At 36.4% G+C, this 19,395-nt stretch overlaps 1 protein-coding gene across 1 annotated transcript in view; it reads left to right on the top strand.

The window, feature by feature from the left end:
- SH3GLB1 (SH3 domain containing GRB2 like, endophilin B1) overlaps positions 1–19,395 on the top strand; it is a 48,834-nt gene that overhangs the window by 21,833 nt on the left and 7,606 nt on the right. Inside the window, exons 4-7 of the mRNA XM_003411203.4 lie at positions 3,040–3,173; positions 6,304–6,396; positions 16,746–16,835; positions 17,225–17,325. Of these exons, the coding sequence (XP_003411251.1) occupies positions 3,040–3,173; positions 6,304–6,396; positions 16,746–16,835; positions 17,225–17,325 (418 nt within the window). The remainder of the gene's footprint in view (positions 1–3,039; positions 3,174–6,303; positions 6,397–16,745; positions 16,836–17,224; positions 17,326–19,395) is intronic.

Here is a 19,395-nt window from a genome sequence, read left to right on the forward strand (position 1 = left end):
AAGAGATAGCTCCTGGATCCTTGAGGAAACATCCTTGACGTACATACTTTTCAAAGATAGAGAAAGAACTTACGGTTGAGTTTTCTAAAGTAAATTTCAGAAGAAAAAGGGAGGAGGCCTCTTCCTTGTATTTGCCCTTACATACCCCCAAAATATTAACATGGGTTCTCTCTGGATGTTGGAATTATAATTTCTATTTTTTTCATATATTTTTAATGGTGTTTTATAGCTAAGCCAGCTTTGTTAATTGCTGTAATGACTTTTAAAACTCAAAGTTACTATGTATATCTTTATTATGCCTCAAATCTAATTTTCGCAGAACATGAGATGATTTCAGATTTCTGTAGCTGCTTTTCCTGGTATATATTGTAATAATCCTCTTTACTAAGACCTGCAGGAAATTGTCCTTACTGGATGTGAAACAACAGATTAAATGATTTCCCTGATTTACAAAATAGCTCACAAATTCTAGGATTAAATAAACTTAAAGACTTAGTAGTTATCTGTATGTCAGCGTGAAGGAAATAAGCTACATGCTATGTAGTGCCGTTAGTCCAGTGACTGTCTTTTCGATGTACAACTTTAAAACTTTGACATTGTGTTCCTCAAAATCTAATTCTCTCAGAAGCCTGAAAATGCTTAAAATTGCTACTGTTTTATTTTCTAAATTATAACGATAAATTTTTAGAAAAACTTTACACATCAAGCAGATTGTTTTATTGACTACTTATGTCAGATGCTGGGGTCTTAAAACCTAGTGCCGTTGGGGTCATAGAGGTACATAAAGGAGACCCAGTCCCTTTCTTCACCAAGTTGAAGGTCAAGTGGAGCATAAATATTAGAAAGGCTTCTGGATTTTGTTTTCCTTTTTTAATTTGCTTAATCTCTTTGCACCCTGAATGTACCCTGATTATTGAAATTGCACTTTGTAAACCTATTTATTAAAACCCTGGTGGCATAGTGGTTAAGCGCTACGGCTGCTAACCAAAGGGTCGGCAGTTCAAATCCACCAGGTGCTCCTTGTAAACTCTATGGGGCAGTTCTACTCTATCCTATAGGGTTGCTGTGAGTCGGAATCGACTTGACGGCACTGGGTAAACCTATTTATTAGTAATTGATAATAGCTAGTATTTGAGTATTCCAGGCATTGGTTAAGCACACTTTACATTATGTGCATCATTTCAGTAAATTCTCACTTATATCCTGCTTATGGAAACCCTGGTGGTGTAGTGGTTAAGTGCTGTGGCTGCTAACCAAAGGGTCAGCAGTTCAAATCCGCCAGGCGCTCCTTGGAAACTCTATGAGGCAGTTCTGTTCTGTCCTATAGGGTCGATATGAGTCGGGATTGACCTGACGGCACTGGGTTTGGTTTTTTGGTTTTATCCTGCTTATAATGCAAATTCTATTATCTGTATTTTAAAGACAAGGAACCAAGTTTAAAAAGGTTAAATAATTTAACTATGATCATACATGGAGTCCTGGTGGCACAGTGGTTAAAGCACTCAGCTGCTAACCAAAAGGTCAGCAGTTTGAACCCACCAGCCACTCCACAGGAGAAAGATGTGGCAGCCTGCTTCAGAAATGATTTATAGCCTCGGAAACCCTATAGGGCAGTTCTGCTCTGTCTTACAGGGTAGTGAGTTGGAATGGAGTTGATGCGAGCAGGTTTGGTTTTTTGGTTTATGATCATACAGCTAGTGAATGATTCAGATGCACATCTGTCTGTATCCAGAGACTGCCCTCTTAGCTACTGCGCTATATTACCTGTCTTACAAATCAGATCTAATCTCATTCTAACATGCAGGGATTAAGAACAACAGAACTAAACTTTTATTAGAGATACTGCTCAGAGCAGAACCCGGATCTTGTGGTTCCCTTTCCAATGCTGTACTTTCCGCAGCCTTTGTCCTATTTAATTATCAGGGTACATGTGTTACAGAAACATGACCTTTTTTTTTTTCTTAAGATATAAAGGAAACCTTGGTGGTGTAGTTGGCAAGAGCTACGGCTGCTAATCTAAAGGTTGGGAGTTCAAATCCACCAGGTGCTCCTTGGAAACCCTATGAGGCAATGCTACTCCATCCTGTAGGGTTACTATGGGTCGGAATTGACTCGATGGCAGTGAGTGTGTGTGTGGTGTGTGTGTTTGTAAGATAAAAACAAACTATTATTTATAGATACTTGAGATAGTGCTTACGTATAGAGACAGAGGAGAAATTGTGACTATGTCTGCTTATTAAAATATTGTGAGCTTTGTATTTTCATAAGCATATCAACACAGTGTAAACTGTGACCGTAAATACTTTAGTGTATACTTCTCATACCACTTTGAACTGGTACAGTTAGCTATGACTTGGTAGAAAATTCATCTTTTGTGTTTTCATTTAGGTGTTTATAATCTTAGGAGACCTGGTGGTGCAATGGTTAAGTACTTGGCTGCTAATCGAACGGTTGGCAGTTCAAACCCACCAGCCACTCCATGGGAGAAAGGTGTGGCAGTCTACTTCCATAAAAGATTAACCAAATCGAAACCCACTGCCATCAAGTCAATTCAGGACTCATAGTGACCCTACAGGACAGAGTAGAACTGCCCCGTAGGGTTCCCAAGGCTGTGATCTTTACGGAAGCAGAATGCCACATCTTTCTCCCAAGGAGCAGCTGGTGGGTTGGTGGGTTTGAACTACTGACCTTTTGGTTAGCAGACGAAAGTTTTAACCACCGTGCCACCAGGCAGCTCCTCTGTGAAAGATTTCAGCCTTGGAAACCCTATGGGGAAGTTCTACTCTGTCCTATAGGGTCACTATGCATCAGAATCCGCTCAACGGTAGCACATTTTTTTGTTTGATATTTATAATCTTAAATTTACTTTTAAAATAAACTACCTTAATTACAGCTAACTTTATTTGATTATACTTAAACAAGTGACAAGTAACTTTAAAAGCAGATCAGATTGCTGATTTATCTTTATTACATGATTTTTTATTTCTTGATATTAACAGACAGTGGTTAAAAAGAAAAACAATCATTCTTCTTTTGCAGGTAATGCCCTTATTAAATGTGGAGAAACACAAAAACGAATCGGGACAGCGGACAGAGAACTGATTCAAACATCAGCCTTAAATTTTCTCACTCCTTTAAGAAATTTTATAGAAGGAGATTACAAAACAATTGCTGTGAGTTGAAAAATGCCACCCCCTTTTTTTAATAATTTAGATTTATGTACCTAGAGTTTTTAATAGTTTGCCCTCTTAGTGATGAATTTGAGAGCTTTTAACTGTGTGCATGTAGCAGATTGGAAAATTTTTAAAAATCTAGCCAGTTGCATGTTCAACAGAACATGAAACTAAACCAAAATAAAGGACTTTGGTTACATCGATTCCATTTTCGTGGCCCTACAATGTTATTGAGATGCCTTTACGTTTATTCTCTTTCATTATCAGCATTAAAATCTACAGAGAGGTTCCTGGAATTTCTATGAAAGTACAATATAGTACAGAATGTCACCGTAGCGTAGCCAGGGACCTAATAAATGGAAGGTGTGTTTGTAGCTGTTACACTCGCTGTGTTTTTGTATCCCTAGAAGGTTATTGAAGTCCCTGCGTAGCACAGATGGTTAAGCACTAAACTACTAACCAAAGGGTTGGCAATTCATACCCACCCAGAGGCACCTCAGAGGTAAGGCCTGGTGATCTGTTTCTAAAAGGTCACAGCCTTGAAAACCCTATGGAGCAGTTTACTCTTCACATGTGGGGTTGCCATGAGTTGGAATCAGTTCAGTGGCAGCTAACAACAACAGAAGTGTATTTCTTTTTACGCTTCCATGATTTTTTGCTGAAGTATAAGAAATAACTATTATATCATTTTCTTTCCCAAACGTAATCTATTAATTTCTGTATTTTTTAGTTTAACTTGTTTTGTAGGTCATGAAGAATAATCCAGGTGGGACTTTTTTCTGACATTTTTGCAAAGCTGTTCTTTATTGTAAATTCTACTTCAGACTTGTTAATTTGCAGATTTCTTACTACAAAACATTATAGAAATTCATTATATTTACAATGGATCATGGCTGAAAGCAGAGAATACCAGAAAGATGTTTACCTGTGATTTATTGACCATGCAAAAACATTCGACTGTGTGGACCATAACAAATTATGGATAACGTTGCAAAGAATGGGAATTCCAGAACACTTAATTGTGCTCATGAGGAACCTGTACTTAAACCAAGAGGCAGTCATTCAAACAGAACGAGAGGATACTACATGGTTTAAAGGCAAGAAAGGTGTGCATCAGGGTTGTATCCTTTTACCAGACTTATTCAATCTGTATGCTGAGGAAATAGTCGGAGAAGCTGGACTGTATGAAGAAGAATGGGGTATCAAGATTGAAGAAAGACTCATTAACAACCTGTGATAGCAGATGACACAGCCTTGCTTGCTGAAAGTAAAGAGGACTTGAAGCACTTACTGATGAAGATCAAAGACCATAGCCTTCAGTATGGATTACACTTCAACATAAGAAAACAAAAAATCCTCACAACTGGACCAATAAGCAACATCATGATAAACGCAGAAGAGATTGAAGTTGTCAAGGATTTCATTTTACTTGGATCCACAATCAACACCATGGAAACAGCAGTTAAGAAATCAAATGACACATTGGCAGATATGCTGCAAAAGACCTCTTTAAAGTATTAAAAAGCAAAGATGTCATTTTAAGGACTAAGGGGCACCCGACCCAAGCCATGGTGTTTTCGATTGCCTCGTATGCATGTGAAAGCTGGACAGTGAATAAGGAAGACTGAAGAAGTGGTGCCTTATGAATTACGGTGTTGGCGAAGAATATTGAATATACTATGGACTGCCAGATGAACAAACAAATCTATCTTGGAAGAAGTACAGCCAGAATGCTCATCTAAGCAATGATGGCAAGACTTCGTCTCACATACTTTGGTCATGTTATCAAGGGAGACCAGTCCCTGGAGGGGAGGACATCATGCTTGATAAAGTAGAGGATCAATGAAAAAGAGGAAGACCCTTAATGTGATGGGTTGACACTGGCCACAATGGTTTACTCAAACATACCAGTGATTCCAAGAATGGCACAGGACTGGGCAGTGTTTCATTCTGTTGTACGTAGGGGTTGCTGTGAGTCGGAATTGACTCAATGGCACCTAACAACAACAACAATGGATTTATCTGTGGGAAACATATATTTGACCTCAGACAGAGGAAGAACCACCAAATTAAAATATGATTTAAAAGAAAATTGTCAGGATGAAATTTGATGTATAAAATCCGTTTAGAAATTAATAAAGTGAGAAAAAATTATTTTACCAAAAGGTCAACAATTACTCTAAAGCAAAGATGAGAAGATAAGGGGGCAGGGAAACCAGAGCACTGGAGATGGAACAACCAGAACACAAAGAGAATGTTTACACACTGTGAAAGTTGTAACTGATGTCACATTTGGCATTGATAAACAAGCTGTATAGAAAAATTGCCAAATGTGAACCTGATTTGCTGGATAAACTTTGAACGAAAACACCGTGAAATATTATTAAACAAGAAAAAAATTCTTAGAAGTTTAGTGTACAGAAGTTTGACATTCCCGGCCGAAATTCTAAGATATCATGCTAATCTTTAAAAAAACATGCTAATCTTTAGTCATTGTTAATTCTGTAAATTTGAAGTTCTCTTTTGGAGTAGTTGAGTTGCGTTCAGTGCTGTGGCACATTAAAAGCAGTCTTCCCAATCCTTGAGGTAGATCATGTAGGGTATCAAGGAGTCCTGGCCTAAGCTCATACCTCCTTCACCATAGGCACTTCCAGGAGAATCTGAGACAGCTCAATATCAGATATCTCAACCTTGGCACTACTGAAATTTTGAACAGGGTAGTTCTTTATTGGGGAGCTGTCCTGCATTATAGGATATATAGCAGCATCTCTGGGATACTGGGTAGAGTCCAGTAATGTTGCTCCTTCCAACTGTGACAACCAAAAAAGGCATTGCTAAATGTGCCCTGGGGAGCAAAATCACAAAGTATTAAAACTGATATTCCATTGTTCGTACCATTGCCTGACATTTTTTCCAGATGTTGAATATATCTAGAATGTCTCCATCACTTTAGAATTGAAATCACTAAGAGGCCAGAGACCTGAATGGTCACTTTATAGCCGATTTGTAATCACAGATTTTTTTTTTTTTTCAGATGATAACGTGTATTTAACGGAAATCATTTTAAATGTGTATCTTCTTACTGGATTTTAGAATCTTTAGTCTTTATTTTTTCTTTTTATATTTATAGAAAGAGAGGAAACTATTACAAAATAAGAGACTGGATTTGGATGCTGCAAAAACCAGACTGAAAAAGGCAAAAACTGCAGACACGAGAGCTTCAGTAAGTAGTGCTTGTTAATAGAAAACATTTTAGTTTAATAACTTTAAGATCTGTAAAAGTATTTTAGTAATATACCATGCAAGATAAAGTCTGTTATTGATACTAGAATATAACTTTAGGGTCTTGTTTTTGCACTTTTTAAAGAACCTTATCAGATTTTAATACAGCCAAATGAGTACAAAGTAGTCATATCAAGAGGCAATATTCTTATTTCAGTGATAGAACTGTTGCTAGAAACAAAAATTATCACTCCTAAAGCTGTGTCATATTCTTTAAATATCCTTGATGGTAGCAACAAATGCCTTTTGAAAATAGGTTTATTGTATTTGAAAATAGTAGAAAAGACAATAATTTAGATGAGAATAAATCAAGTTTCCAGATACTTGCGTGTGACTTAAAAATGAGGTGTGACTTTTTTTCCGCATATGACTCACACTGACTGAAGGAGTTGTCAAAGGATAGTTCCAAAAACATTCCAACAGTGGCGGCATAGGCTCCCAGGTGGCTGTTTTGAAGGGGAGCAGACTCATTTTGGATAAATAAGTTCTGGTATATTTTTCAGAAAGTCAACCTCACGATAGTCTTCTGTAGTTGAATACATGCATGTTTTGTTATTATAAATACATAAAATAACCTGATTAAAAGGCGTTATTCATAAACTGGTAACTCTGTCTCTCCATTCTAAAGCTTAAAGAGATTAATCAGATTTGAATCGGACAGTGTAATCTAAGACAGTACAGTGTAAACAAGTATAAATTTATTATAAGAAGCCAACAAGTTAATTCTTAATTTGAGTTACAGGACATGTTTTATTAAGAGGCATGTTATTCCCACTGCCCTTTCTCTTTCTCTGACCCACTACCGTCATTAAGAATCATTGTCTTAATGAGCTTATAACCACAGTATTGATTGAAGTCTATTGTAGCGCTTCTGTATTAGGAAAGAAAAGGTTGAAAATTGGTTTACAGTGAAATTTAATACTGGCAGTTTGGTGTAGGACAGTGATGGCTGTCGTGAGATTACCCTTAGCAGCTTATAGGAGCAGAATAAGATATTTGTTCTATAGTGTTCCCCTTTTAGAGGTTTTATGTTAGCTACTGCTGGAAAAGAGCTATCTTTGACAAGACATTAATTCCAAAAATTCACCTCTGATTTTATTACGACATCATCACCATGAACAGCCTAACTTCCTTAAATAGGCATTCTGCAAAATCAGAACTTAAAAAATGAATACTGTAGATGGCAAGAGACTCTAAATTAGAATTTATTATTCATTTCTACTTGCTATTAAGTTTTTACAGTAAGATATAAATTGGTTTTTAAGATACTAATTTCCTAATTGGATAAAAAATGTTCAGATAAACAAGGATTATTTGGAAATAAACGTTTGAATTAGAACAGAATCATTTAATTCAAAATTCCTGCATATGCCCGGTGATTTATGGAATAAGAATATTGTTATCAAGTTTCAGTACAAAATTTTGTTGAGCAAGGACTGTTACAGGATAATGATAGTCTACTTTTTTAACCTAGAAAAGTACCAGAAAGCACATAGATATAACAATATACAGAGAGTCTTTTGGTTACTCTGAATTATTTTACCATTACTATTAAAATATGTAAGAACTAAATATATAATACTGGACCTAAATATATAATACTGGACAGATTTTGAGAGATGTTTCCTTTTGATATATCCAGAAAAAATCTTAACGATTTTCTGTGCTATTTTTTAAGTACAAATTTTTTCCATGGAAACTGATGTTTGAAATTTAAATGAATTATAATTCAAATGATTTTATCCAACAATTTCATTTATACATAGCTTTACTAGAATTTATATTACATAAAACAAAATTTAACCATAGCCAAATATTAAAAATATTAGTCTAGACAAAGGAAACCACATTCCTGATTTAAGTCTGAAATTCTTTGGAAAAAAATAGCCCTCTTAGCTCATTATTACACAGAGCCTTAAGGCATACCTATTATTTGGTGATTCCTTTTCTTTTTTCTGTATTTGTCTTCCATGTACTTAAAGAATACAGAAAAACAGAAAGCACTAGAGGTTTGAGTTTGGTTTTTTTTTTTTTTTCCCTTCTTTGTCATATTTTCTGATTACTTCTTGGCAGCTAAAAGGGCAGCTTTAACCCCAGACTTTCTTTGATTTCACGTCTTTATTAATTTCCATGGATTGATTGTTTTGAGACTGGTTAATTCTCTGCTAGTAAGATTTGAGACCTGTGCATAACAGTACTTTTTAAAAAATTCATTTACAACAGAGAGTCCTAGACAGAGTAGGAGAAAAATGTAGAACAAAATTCAAATTCACAAACAAAGACTAGACTTACTGGTGTGACAGAGACTGGAGAAACCCCCGAGACTACGGCCCCTGGACGCTCTGCTAACTCAGAACTGAAGCCACTCCCAAAGCCCACTTTTCAGGGCTCCAGACAAAGATTAGACAGGCCTATAACACACATGAGGAATGTGCTTCTTAATTCAATCAAATATGCCAGACCAAATAGGCAACTCCTGCCCAAAAGCAAGATGAGAAGGCAGGAAGGGACAGGAAAACTGAACCAATGAACACGAGGAACCCGAGGTGGAAAGGGAGAGAATGCTGTCACACTGGAGGGGTTGTAGCCAGTGTCACAAAACAATATGTGTGTAAACTTTTAAATGAGAACTAACATGAGCTATAAACTTTCTCCTAAAGCACAATAAAATTTTTAAAAAATTCATTTACAACGTAGTTTCTCTTGACCTCTTTTTACATTCTATACTTATTTAATGTAGTACATTAAGCTTTTTGATGGTTTAGCCCTGTATCAGTAAAAAAAATATCTGCACGCACTCAGGCATTTCTCAAAAATATACCAGTTGAGCAAAAAAGAGAAAACCTGCTTTGTTTCACAATAAACAAAAACACAGTATTCAAAAATTGCATGTATGATAACCATGTCACAGGAGCAAAGACAAAATATAACTTCTACATTTAAATTACAAAGCACTGACAGTGATTAACCTAACCTTATCTTTCATAAACTTTTTTTATTATTATTTTAGAGTTTTGTTAATGGGAAGAAAAAAATAAGCTGGCTTCAAAGCTGTCCAGTATTTAGAGATTTAGACCTCTGCTATTTTTTGACATCCAAATATGATGGAAAATAGGTCTTTAAGAAACCTAATATAGCAGATGTATTCTTCTGCCCACTTAAGCATTTCCACAGTGGTCTAAATACTTAATCTGTAAACTGAGTGAATTTATAGCACCATTATATAGCCTTACTTGCATATGTACACATGTCAGAATTTAAAGTTTATTGGAAATACACGGATTGACATGCCTTTCATATTTCTTCAGGGTATGCCAAGACCTGGCTGAGGCTGATTGAAAGAGAACGTGGTTGAAGGCATCATAAATTCATAAAATAGAAATGGTCTTTGAATAGGGAAGTTGTAGGTAGGCAGCAGGGCTTTCATAGTTGAAAACTTAATAAAAATTTTAGGTAACTGTGTCAGATTTTAAAGTGATGCACCTTCCCTAAATTGTTCTGCTTTAAAATCAAGCATCAGCATGTTTGTGTTTGAAATTTTGAATGATTTGGGAAAATTGAGTAGGCACTAGTGTGTGAAATTGCGTAGAGCGGTTTCGTTAGTTTTTTTTTTTTTTTTTAAGTAGGGAAACTTTTTACCAGCTCCTTTAATACTTGTTTAGTGTGGTCTTTATTGTGCAGAAGTAACTTGTTTCCCTGTGTTCATTGGTATAATGTGTTCTTTGTCTCTTACCTGTGCACTTAAGCAACTAAACTCAACTCGGCTTGAAGGAGATAACATTATGGTAAATTTCTCTTACATGCTCAACTTCCTGCATGTAAAATGGCTGAAGGTTTGTTGGCCTACTGTGTTTTATATATCTTAAATAAAGTGCCTTCTCTTGCTATTAGCAGCATTTAAATGTCTAAAATAGTCTAAACTCTGTATTCATTAGTCTGACAAAAAGTATTGGCTGAAGTGATATTGGAGCTTGAAGAAAGGAAATTGTATATTCTAATTGCCACTTATATTGCAGGCCAGCCAGCAAACCCCCACTCCCACACAGAATCAAGCGTCTGGCTGTACAGCCTGCCCTTCCTGGCCCCACACTCCCTCCCCACTGGCTCCCCACAGCTCCTCCCCTCTCCTGTTGGCTAAGGCAGAGACCCTCCTCTCTACCCAATGTCAGGTGCCCACAGCCTAGCCATCCACATGCTGACTAGTGGGTGATGGGGCAGGGGTGGTGGTGGTGACCAGTTACCACACTGGATGATGGGTGACACTAACCCTAGTGATGCCACTGGCTTGGTGGCCCCTCCCCTGGTTATGCCAGCCCAACCACCACCACCACTACCACCGCCAACCTTGGAGTCATTTTGGTGTCACTCCCCTGGTGGCACCACTGGCCAAGACAAACCCTAACAGTTTAAGTATTTTATCCCTATAGGGTCTCTGAGTCTGAATCAACTCAAGGGCAACAAGTTTTTTTTTCTTTGTTTAACCCTGGTGGTGTAGTGGTTAAGAGCTACGCCTGCTAACCAAAAGGTTAGCAGTTCAGATCCACCAGGCACCCCTTGGAAACTCTATGGGGCAGTTTTACTCTGTCCTACAGGGTTGCTATGAGTTGGAAGCATAGTTTTTTTTTTTTTGTTTTATAGTGGCCAGGTCCATTCCCTATCCAGTCCTAACTCACTTAAGAAAGTTGCAGAATGGTGATAGCCTTGGGCAAGAATCAGGAATAAGAATTGTTCTGTATTACCTAGTATATATATATTTTGAGCTTAGTTTGAGGAAATTATTGAGATGTTAGGAATTACTAATTTTTCTTTTTTAACAAAGTAGAAAAATCTGAGCATAGCCAAAAAGTACATAAATGTTAGCCAGTAAAAATTTAGATACGGTATTTGGTATTATACTCTAGATAATACCAAACACTTCAGTAAAGGTGGCATAAAATCTGTAGTAGAGTTAATAATAAATTGGCAATTGACTGCTTTTATCCCAGTAGCATTGAACTAAAAGCAAGAAATAAATCCATGTAATAGGAAAGATTATTTTCTGGAATATGTAAAATAATTTTTTTAGTTTTTGTTTTTTAACTACAATAACTACTGAAGCCCTGGGTAAGTTAGGGCTTTCCTTAGATAGCAAGAGAATGCATTCTTTTATTTCCGTTGTCCTGTCTATTAGGTAAATGTAAAAGTGTGAGATATTTCAGTCATTGCTAACTTACGGAAAGCATAGGTTTCTTTTTTCTTACATGGAAAAGGCCTCCAAGACAATTAGCAGGACTCTTAATGTCTTATTAGGGTTTTTTTTTTTTTTTTTTAATACCGATTCCATTTACTTAATAGTAAGAAGTGTTTAACTTTGGTAATTTTAAATTTATTATATCTCAAATGTATTGTATCCTTCCCTCCAAGAAAAAAAGCTTATCAATCTTCAGTGTCCTTCCTTTATTTTAATTTCCTAAAATTCTAGAATTTTAGATCTAAATAAGACATTATAAATCACATAGTACAAACATTTGATTTTACAAGTGAGTAAATTAGAGTTGTGAGGCTAGATATTCCCTCTTTGGGAGAACTTACTTTTATTAACTTATTGAATTAATATAAAATTAAAAAATTGATAGTATGGATATTATCAGTGCATACTTTCCCAGTATATTAAACCATATTGAATTACTAATGTATTTTATCTCTTAATATTCTAGAAAAGGAGAGTATGCCATTTGAATTAAAATATTTACATTTTTCTATACTAAGTTGTAGAAAATGTTAAATTCCAACTTTCTTTCATGCTCTATATTTTTCTTTAATTTTTAATGCTGGCTAGATTTGGGCAGAGGAAGTGACAAAAGTAAGTAAATTATTAAATTACAGAATTATGAAACAAGAATTTAATTGTTTTTGATTTGATTAATATTTATGGGGCAACAGCCATGGGGCCAGTCACAGTCTATGTAACTGTATTTTATAAAATCTGGAAATCATCATGGGAGCACTCAGATCTGTTTGGCTAGTAGCAGCTCCGCAGAGCAATAAAACAGTGTTGCAGATGTCCCTTGCACATCTGTGATAAATCCTAGATACTTATTACAGGCAGTCCCTGGGTTACGAACATCCGACTTATTTACAGCCCATAGTTATGAACCAACCCCCATAAATTCTATTATATTAAAAATTACGAGGTACATAAAACAATGTTTTGTAATAACAAACTGGTGCTACTTTGCAGTGTACATCAAAGCATTATTATTACTGTATTATGTACAAGATGTTTTAGTGCACCTGGAAGTGTTTCTTTATGCTTAGGAAGGTACACTATGTACTGTATACTAAGACAGACATTTGACTAACTTTAGCTACAAACTGTACCTAACTTGCAAATTACATACAAATTCAACTTAAAGACAGACTTACCCAGTACCCAGTGCCCTCGAGTCGATTCCGACTCATAGCGACCCTATAGGACAGAGTAGAACTGCCCTATTGAGTTTCCAAGGAGCGCCTGGCGGATTCAAACTGCCGACCCTTTGGTTAGCAGCTGTAGCACTTAACCACTACGCCACCAGGGTTTCCAAGACAGACTTAGGAACCTAATTATAAGTGGTATTCTTTACAATGCCTTGCCAGAAGACAGTTTAAATACTTAGTTTATCCCCATACCATTTGGTTTTTAAATGACAACTCTCCACTACCTCATTTTTAAAATGTAAAATATAGCTAACAGCATGTCCTGTATCTTCAGAGAACTGGATGTGTCACATGTCACACAAGTGAATTTTCTAGGTAATTCCGAAATTTGTTCTCTCCAGCTCCAAAGCTTATTTTTCACAGTCACTTAATGTATCTGTAAAAAAAAAGAAAAATTCCTGCATTAAATACAAGATAGCAAGTATTTAATTTTATTTATATAGTTAGGGTCATTATTGTGACTATCCATTATTGTACTGTTTAGCAGTTGGATCTTTTGTTTTACAAGTATGTCGTCTCCTCCCTCAGTGTCAGACTGTCATTTCTAGAAACTGTCCATGTGACTGCCGCTAGCAGTCCCTCTGTCCATGTTATAATTTCTGATCTTCTCAGGGCTGAGACATCAAGTAGCTAAGCAAGATTTTAAGGAGTAAAAGTATGACTTCAGTGCAGATATGTTTCAAATGCTATTTTAGGTCTTTGGATGCATTTTTTTCATTTTCTCCTCATGTTCGGGACTACCAAATCTGATCTCCAGATGAGGGCAATGCTTGGGGATGAGGGCAAGTGATAATTGTGTCCTCTGACCATTGATAGCCTTACAAACTTTAACTTTTTGTGTACTGACTTTGTAGGATTGACTTGTGCTCTGATCCCCTTTGTGGTAGCCATTCATTAACTTAGTTTCTGGTTCCACCCTGGCTCCAGGGTTTCTTCCTGAACCTCTGGCCGAAAAGGAGGCAGAGTAACAAAAACGACATAGGTAGAGCAAGAAAACAAGGGTCTTTCCCCCTTTGGTTGGCATAACAAATACACCAAAGTATTTGATTTGATTTTGCGATCTCAAGGTTGGAAAATACTTGATATAATAAATGGGAAGAAACTCATGAAACAAACATTTGTATTATTTACATATAGATGAAAACCCTTAAGGAACTATATCAGAATGAGTGTAGGGAGGTTTTCTCCCCTTCTCTACTTCTTACTTCTATCATTTTTATACTTAAAAAATACCTAACTTTAAAACTTTATATTCCTGGAATATATTAAGATTTAAGCCCGTAGAAAAAAACTAGGTAATACTGACCAAGATTGTCATAATAAATACCTCAAAAGTATGACCAAAATTTCTAACTTTTAGATACCCAGTCCTGATTATCGCAGACCAACAGATTTTTGTCCTTTTTCCAAGATACATCTTAAAAGAACTCTGCTTACCTAATCCAAGTCAGGCCTTTGTATTCTCAAGATCAGTCACTCCAGTAACAGTAATTCTAAGCTGTAGGCCTTTTCCTTAGAATTCTATTCATTGTTAAAATTTAGTCAGGGAATGAGATCTTCCGGAGGACAGACTATTAACATTTTAAATGTGTCATCTTCTTTCAACCCTTTTTATTGATGTCTTTCTAATAATGTATCATTTTCTCCCTGAGTAAACTGATTATGCTGAACCTAATTTAAATTTCTTTAGCATCTTAGATTAATTATTATGATCAATAATATGTGTCAGAAGTATAGATGGTTTGGGACGTTAAGTGAAGTTTAGAACCACCCCAGACATACCCTGAAACTTGTTCAAGAAGTGAGATTTATTCCTTCCTTGTTTACCTTTTCTAAATATAAACTCCAGATTGTGCAGAAAAATTACTTCCTAGGCTTTGTAACATGGTACCTTTTTTCAATATTAAATTTTGCTCAACCCTAGAAAATTGATAGCTTGTCCTTAATAAAATCATTTTATTTGTATATACACTGTTTCCCCTCCCCCCCCCCCCAAGTATCTTAGCATTAAAACATTATTTCCACTTCAGTCTCAAGCTTCTAGGCCACTTCAGTCTGCTGCCTAGCTTATTTGTTTACACCTTGTACAGAAATTAGTAGCTTTTTCTGCTATTTCTACTAAAGGCCATTATTAAATTAAATTGTACTTTTACCTTCTTCTGAAGTTCTTTTATTTTTGTTCTGCTGTAATTCTGTGAATCAAAACATTTTATATTCAACCAAGCAAAACAGTAAATAGTGCAAATGTAACACTGAAGTGATTTATTTTCCTTAAGGCTTTCCTTAGGAAGAATATTGATTCTTTTCTTCTTCTGGACATTCTTCTGCTTCGTACTAGCTTCCAGATGAAGCTTACTTCAGCCCTGCTGTCAAAGCACTATGTATTGTGATTTCAGTTAACTAAATTTAACTTTAACTATTAATGAGTAATTCAAGCTTATTTCCATATTTCCAATCTAGTTGTCAGTTCTCAGTCCCTTCTGCCAGGTCTATTCCCAGTGGAATGAGAATGATTATAACAACCGATTATCACTTTGATTATATACTTTTTGCTGCTGCTTCCTTTTTGACTAGTTCCCTGAGTTAACTATCACCACCAAAGGTGAAGGAAAAGGGGTGGGACATGAAAGGGAAAAAATTCAAGCCTTATTTTTATACTTAGTGAAGTCTTTGAAATGCCACAGTTATTTGCATAAGTGGGGAGCTATTTATGTTAAGAGGTAGTTGGGAAGATCATTATAATAATATCACCAATGATTATGCTCCATAGGGGGAGGATAAGCTAGTTATTTTGAGTGAGCTGTGAGGTTTTATTTTCTCTTGCCCACTTCTTCCAAGCAACTCTGGCTAAAGGTTTGAGAACATGTTTTTTTGCCAGTATTTACTATTTTTAGATCATTTGATTTTCAGCAAACTATTTTGTCCCCGCATCAGTCAGGTGGTTGAAGCCAACAGTGGTGTGCTATTATAGGCATCTCTTCCCAACTCCGAGGTCAGTAACTTTACCTAGTAGCTTGAAATCAGCTGTGGTGAGAGTAATTTATACCACAAAAATCTGCAAACACTACAAATCAGGGTGTTTTTTACCCCCGCCCCCCCTCACCTGGAGATCTGGTTGACTAGCACACCACTGTTGGAGATCAGCCATAACTTTCAGGAAAAACTTTTTAAGATCCTATATATCTTTTTTTTTAGATAATTTTTCTACTTAAGGTATATTTTATGCAAAGTTTTGAAGGACTATTGAGAAGAAAGACATTTATAATGTAGGAGAAAGACTCCTTTGAGGGACCTAAGAACTGGGTTCCTAGCCACAAGTGTTTGGTAAAAAAGATTAGAATCCTATGGGTTCAGTGTGTAAATAAAATCTTTTTAATTGGAAATTGAAGACTATCTTTAACTTCAAAATAAAAAAAACTGCAGTAATAATTGGGAGTTTTTGGCAGTGTTATTACTTTAATACTTCTAGAATTGTGGTACTCTTCAGATTTTATGAAATATTAGATTTTTTAAATAAGCAGAATTGATACTTGAAAATATCTTGACTGTTGCATAGTAGTTTTTCTGGACTTTTATGAGTATGTCATTAAGTTTTTGCATTAACAGATTCTTTAGAGTCAAGTACTAGTGAGGAATCAGTTCTATCTAAGCTGAGTAACAGAAAAACTAAGGCCCAGAAACCAGGGACCAGTTTAGATACAAAGCAGAATCAGGGAATTGCCAGATTATAATTTGAGTTTTTGTTGTTTTTCTTTTTTTTTAACTGTCTAAAGGAGTGTGTGAGATGGACTGTCTTCTAATACGATTCTAAAACTTATTTTCCAATTTAAGTCTGAACAGGAATTAAGAATAACTCAAAGTGAATTTGATCGCCAAGCAGAGATTACCAGACTTCTGCTAGAGGGAATGAGCAGTACACACGTGAGTGCTCCTTTACTGGAAATGTATTTGGAACAATAGACTTTGATAATCCTAAAGTAATGGTGTTTGGGGAGGACATAACTGAACTTCCTTTTTAGTCATTTACGGAAATTTAAATTGTGGCACTTTCAAAGATACACAAAGAAATATTCCACATTTTTACTTACACCTCATCACTTAATTCACCTACTCTCTTCAAACTTAGTCATTGGTTTTTGTTGGTCAAACAGTTTGTTATACTACTGACTGAGGTCAGTCTTAAACCTTGTAATAAGATGTCAGATACTGGTGATTCTCCCTCAGTAAAGTGTTGTGCTTTATCTCCCCCTTGAATTTGCCACTTTAAGTAGATTATAGCACTAAGAACTGACTGTAACTTTCCTTTACAGGCCCATCACCTTCGCTGTCTGAATGACTTTGTAGAAGCCCAGATGACTTACTATGCACAATGTTATCAGTACATGTTAGACCTCCAAAAACAACTGGGAAGGTAGTAATTTCTTTTCATACACTCTGGGAGTACAGCAAAGGAGTTGCTATTGTTACCATTCATGCTCGCATTTTGCCTTGTTGTTTTTAGTTGCCTTCGAGTCAATTCAGATTCATGGCAACCCTCTGTATTGCAGAGTAGAACTGCTCCTCTGGGTGGGTTTGCACTGCCAACCTTTTGGCTAGTAGTCAAGCACTTAATTGTTTGTGCCACCCCAGGGACTCCACATTTTGGTTAAAGCCACACAAATGCTTGGAATTCAACCATTTGAACAAAATCTAGTTATTACTGCACTTTAAAATAGGCTCAAACATTACAGAGTTGAAATCAGCGCTATCATTTTAAGGAAAAAGCTCTAGCTTATCTCTCCAACCTCAAAGAATTATATTACTGATATGGACCAGAGCAGAACTTGGAAAATAATCCAGATGACTTGCTCTTAATTTTTAAAAAGGCACTTTTCCAGGATACAATATAGATAAAAATTCATGCCTTCACGGAACTTAACATTCTATTTGGAACCAGAGCAGAAAATCAATATCTATGTAAATTATGTAGTAGTGTATCAACAGTACCAGCTGCCATCTAGTTGGCTGACTCGTCAGAATAGAGCTTATACTCCATAGTTTTCAATGGCTGATTTTTCAGAAGTAGATTGCCAGGCCTTTCTTCAAATACATATATAATGCCTACAACAAACTTCCATGCAATATTGTTACAAGTCATTGGGGGAAGGTTGTGTGGAAATGAGAGAAGGAAAGTTAAGAGACAAAGATGAGATTAGAAGGGCAGAGAAAGTAGAGAAAAATAAATTGGAGAAATGAAAGCAGAATGGGAGAAAGAAACCACAGTAGGAAGAAAAGGGAGAAATGGGGAAAAAGAGAGTGGATTATGAAAGAAAAAGGAAGGAGAATCTGTACAATCTGATGTTTAGGAAACCATGTTTTTCATACTTAGGGATTCAGTTTTGAAGTGGGTTTCACAGTGTTTTCACCTCATCACCCAAACCAAACCAAACCCACAGCCGTAGAGTCGATTCCGACTCATAGAGACCCTATAGGACAGAGTAGAATTGCCCCATGGAGTTTCCAAGGAGCATTCACCTCCTCATATTTCTTAAAATTCTCATTAACCACTCTTTATAGCTGTAAAATAAAAAGTAGTATGTGATATTTAAGTTGTTTTTCATTGATAATTTTATTCAACAATTCATGTTACTGTTTCTTACCTAAAAGGAAGTTTATTGTATTAGTTGCTGTTGAGTTGGTTCCAACTCATGTCCACCCCATGTGTGTAGAGTAGAACTGCACTCCATAGGGCTCTCAAGGCTGTGACCTTTTGGAAGCAGATCACCAGGCCTGTCTTTCAGGGTGCCTCTGGGTGTGTTCAAATAGCCAACGCTTAGTCTGGTAGTCAAGCGCTTAACCATTTGTGCCACCCAAGGACTTAAAAGGTGACAAATACTATGGAGAAAAATAAAGCAAGGAAATACCTCAGTTTGGGGTGGAGGATTGCAGTAGTCAGGGAAGGCAGACATGAAAAACATGAGAGAACAAAGCATGCAGGTATCTGAAGGAAGAGTTCTCTAGGCAGAGATTATAGCAAGTACAAAAACTTTGAAGGAGGAATGTAGCTGGCATGTTCAAGAACACCAGGAAGGACTTGACTAGAGATGAAGGGTAGAGGAAGTGGGGTACTGGAACATACAAAGTTTTGAAAGCTACTATATAGACTTTACTCAGGGCTGAGGAATCATTGAAGGGTTTTGAGCTGAGGGGTGACATATTTTGATTTTAGACCTTAATAGGATCACTCTGGCTGCTAGGTTGAGGATAGATGAGAGAATGGGTAGAAACTGACTGTTCGGTACCTATTGCAATAATTCAGTCAATAATCCAGTCAGGAGATGATGGTGGCTTGGATCCAGGGCCGGCGTGGTAGATGTGGTGGAAGTGGTCCTGGGTGTATTTTAATGGAGTTGTGGCTAATTAAAATGGAGAATACCATAGGAGAAGCAGGTTGAGGGAGGGCAGTAGGCATGGCACATTAGGTCTATCAAAAGCTCAGTTT

The sequence above is a fragment of the Loxodonta africana genome, chromosome 3 (assembly GCF_030014295.1).
Source record: "Loxodonta africana isolate mLoxAfr1 chromosome 3, mLoxAfr1.hap2, whole genome shotgun sequence".
NCBI lineage: Eukaryota > Metazoa > Chordata > Mammalia > Proboscidea > Elephantidae > Loxodonta > Loxodonta africana.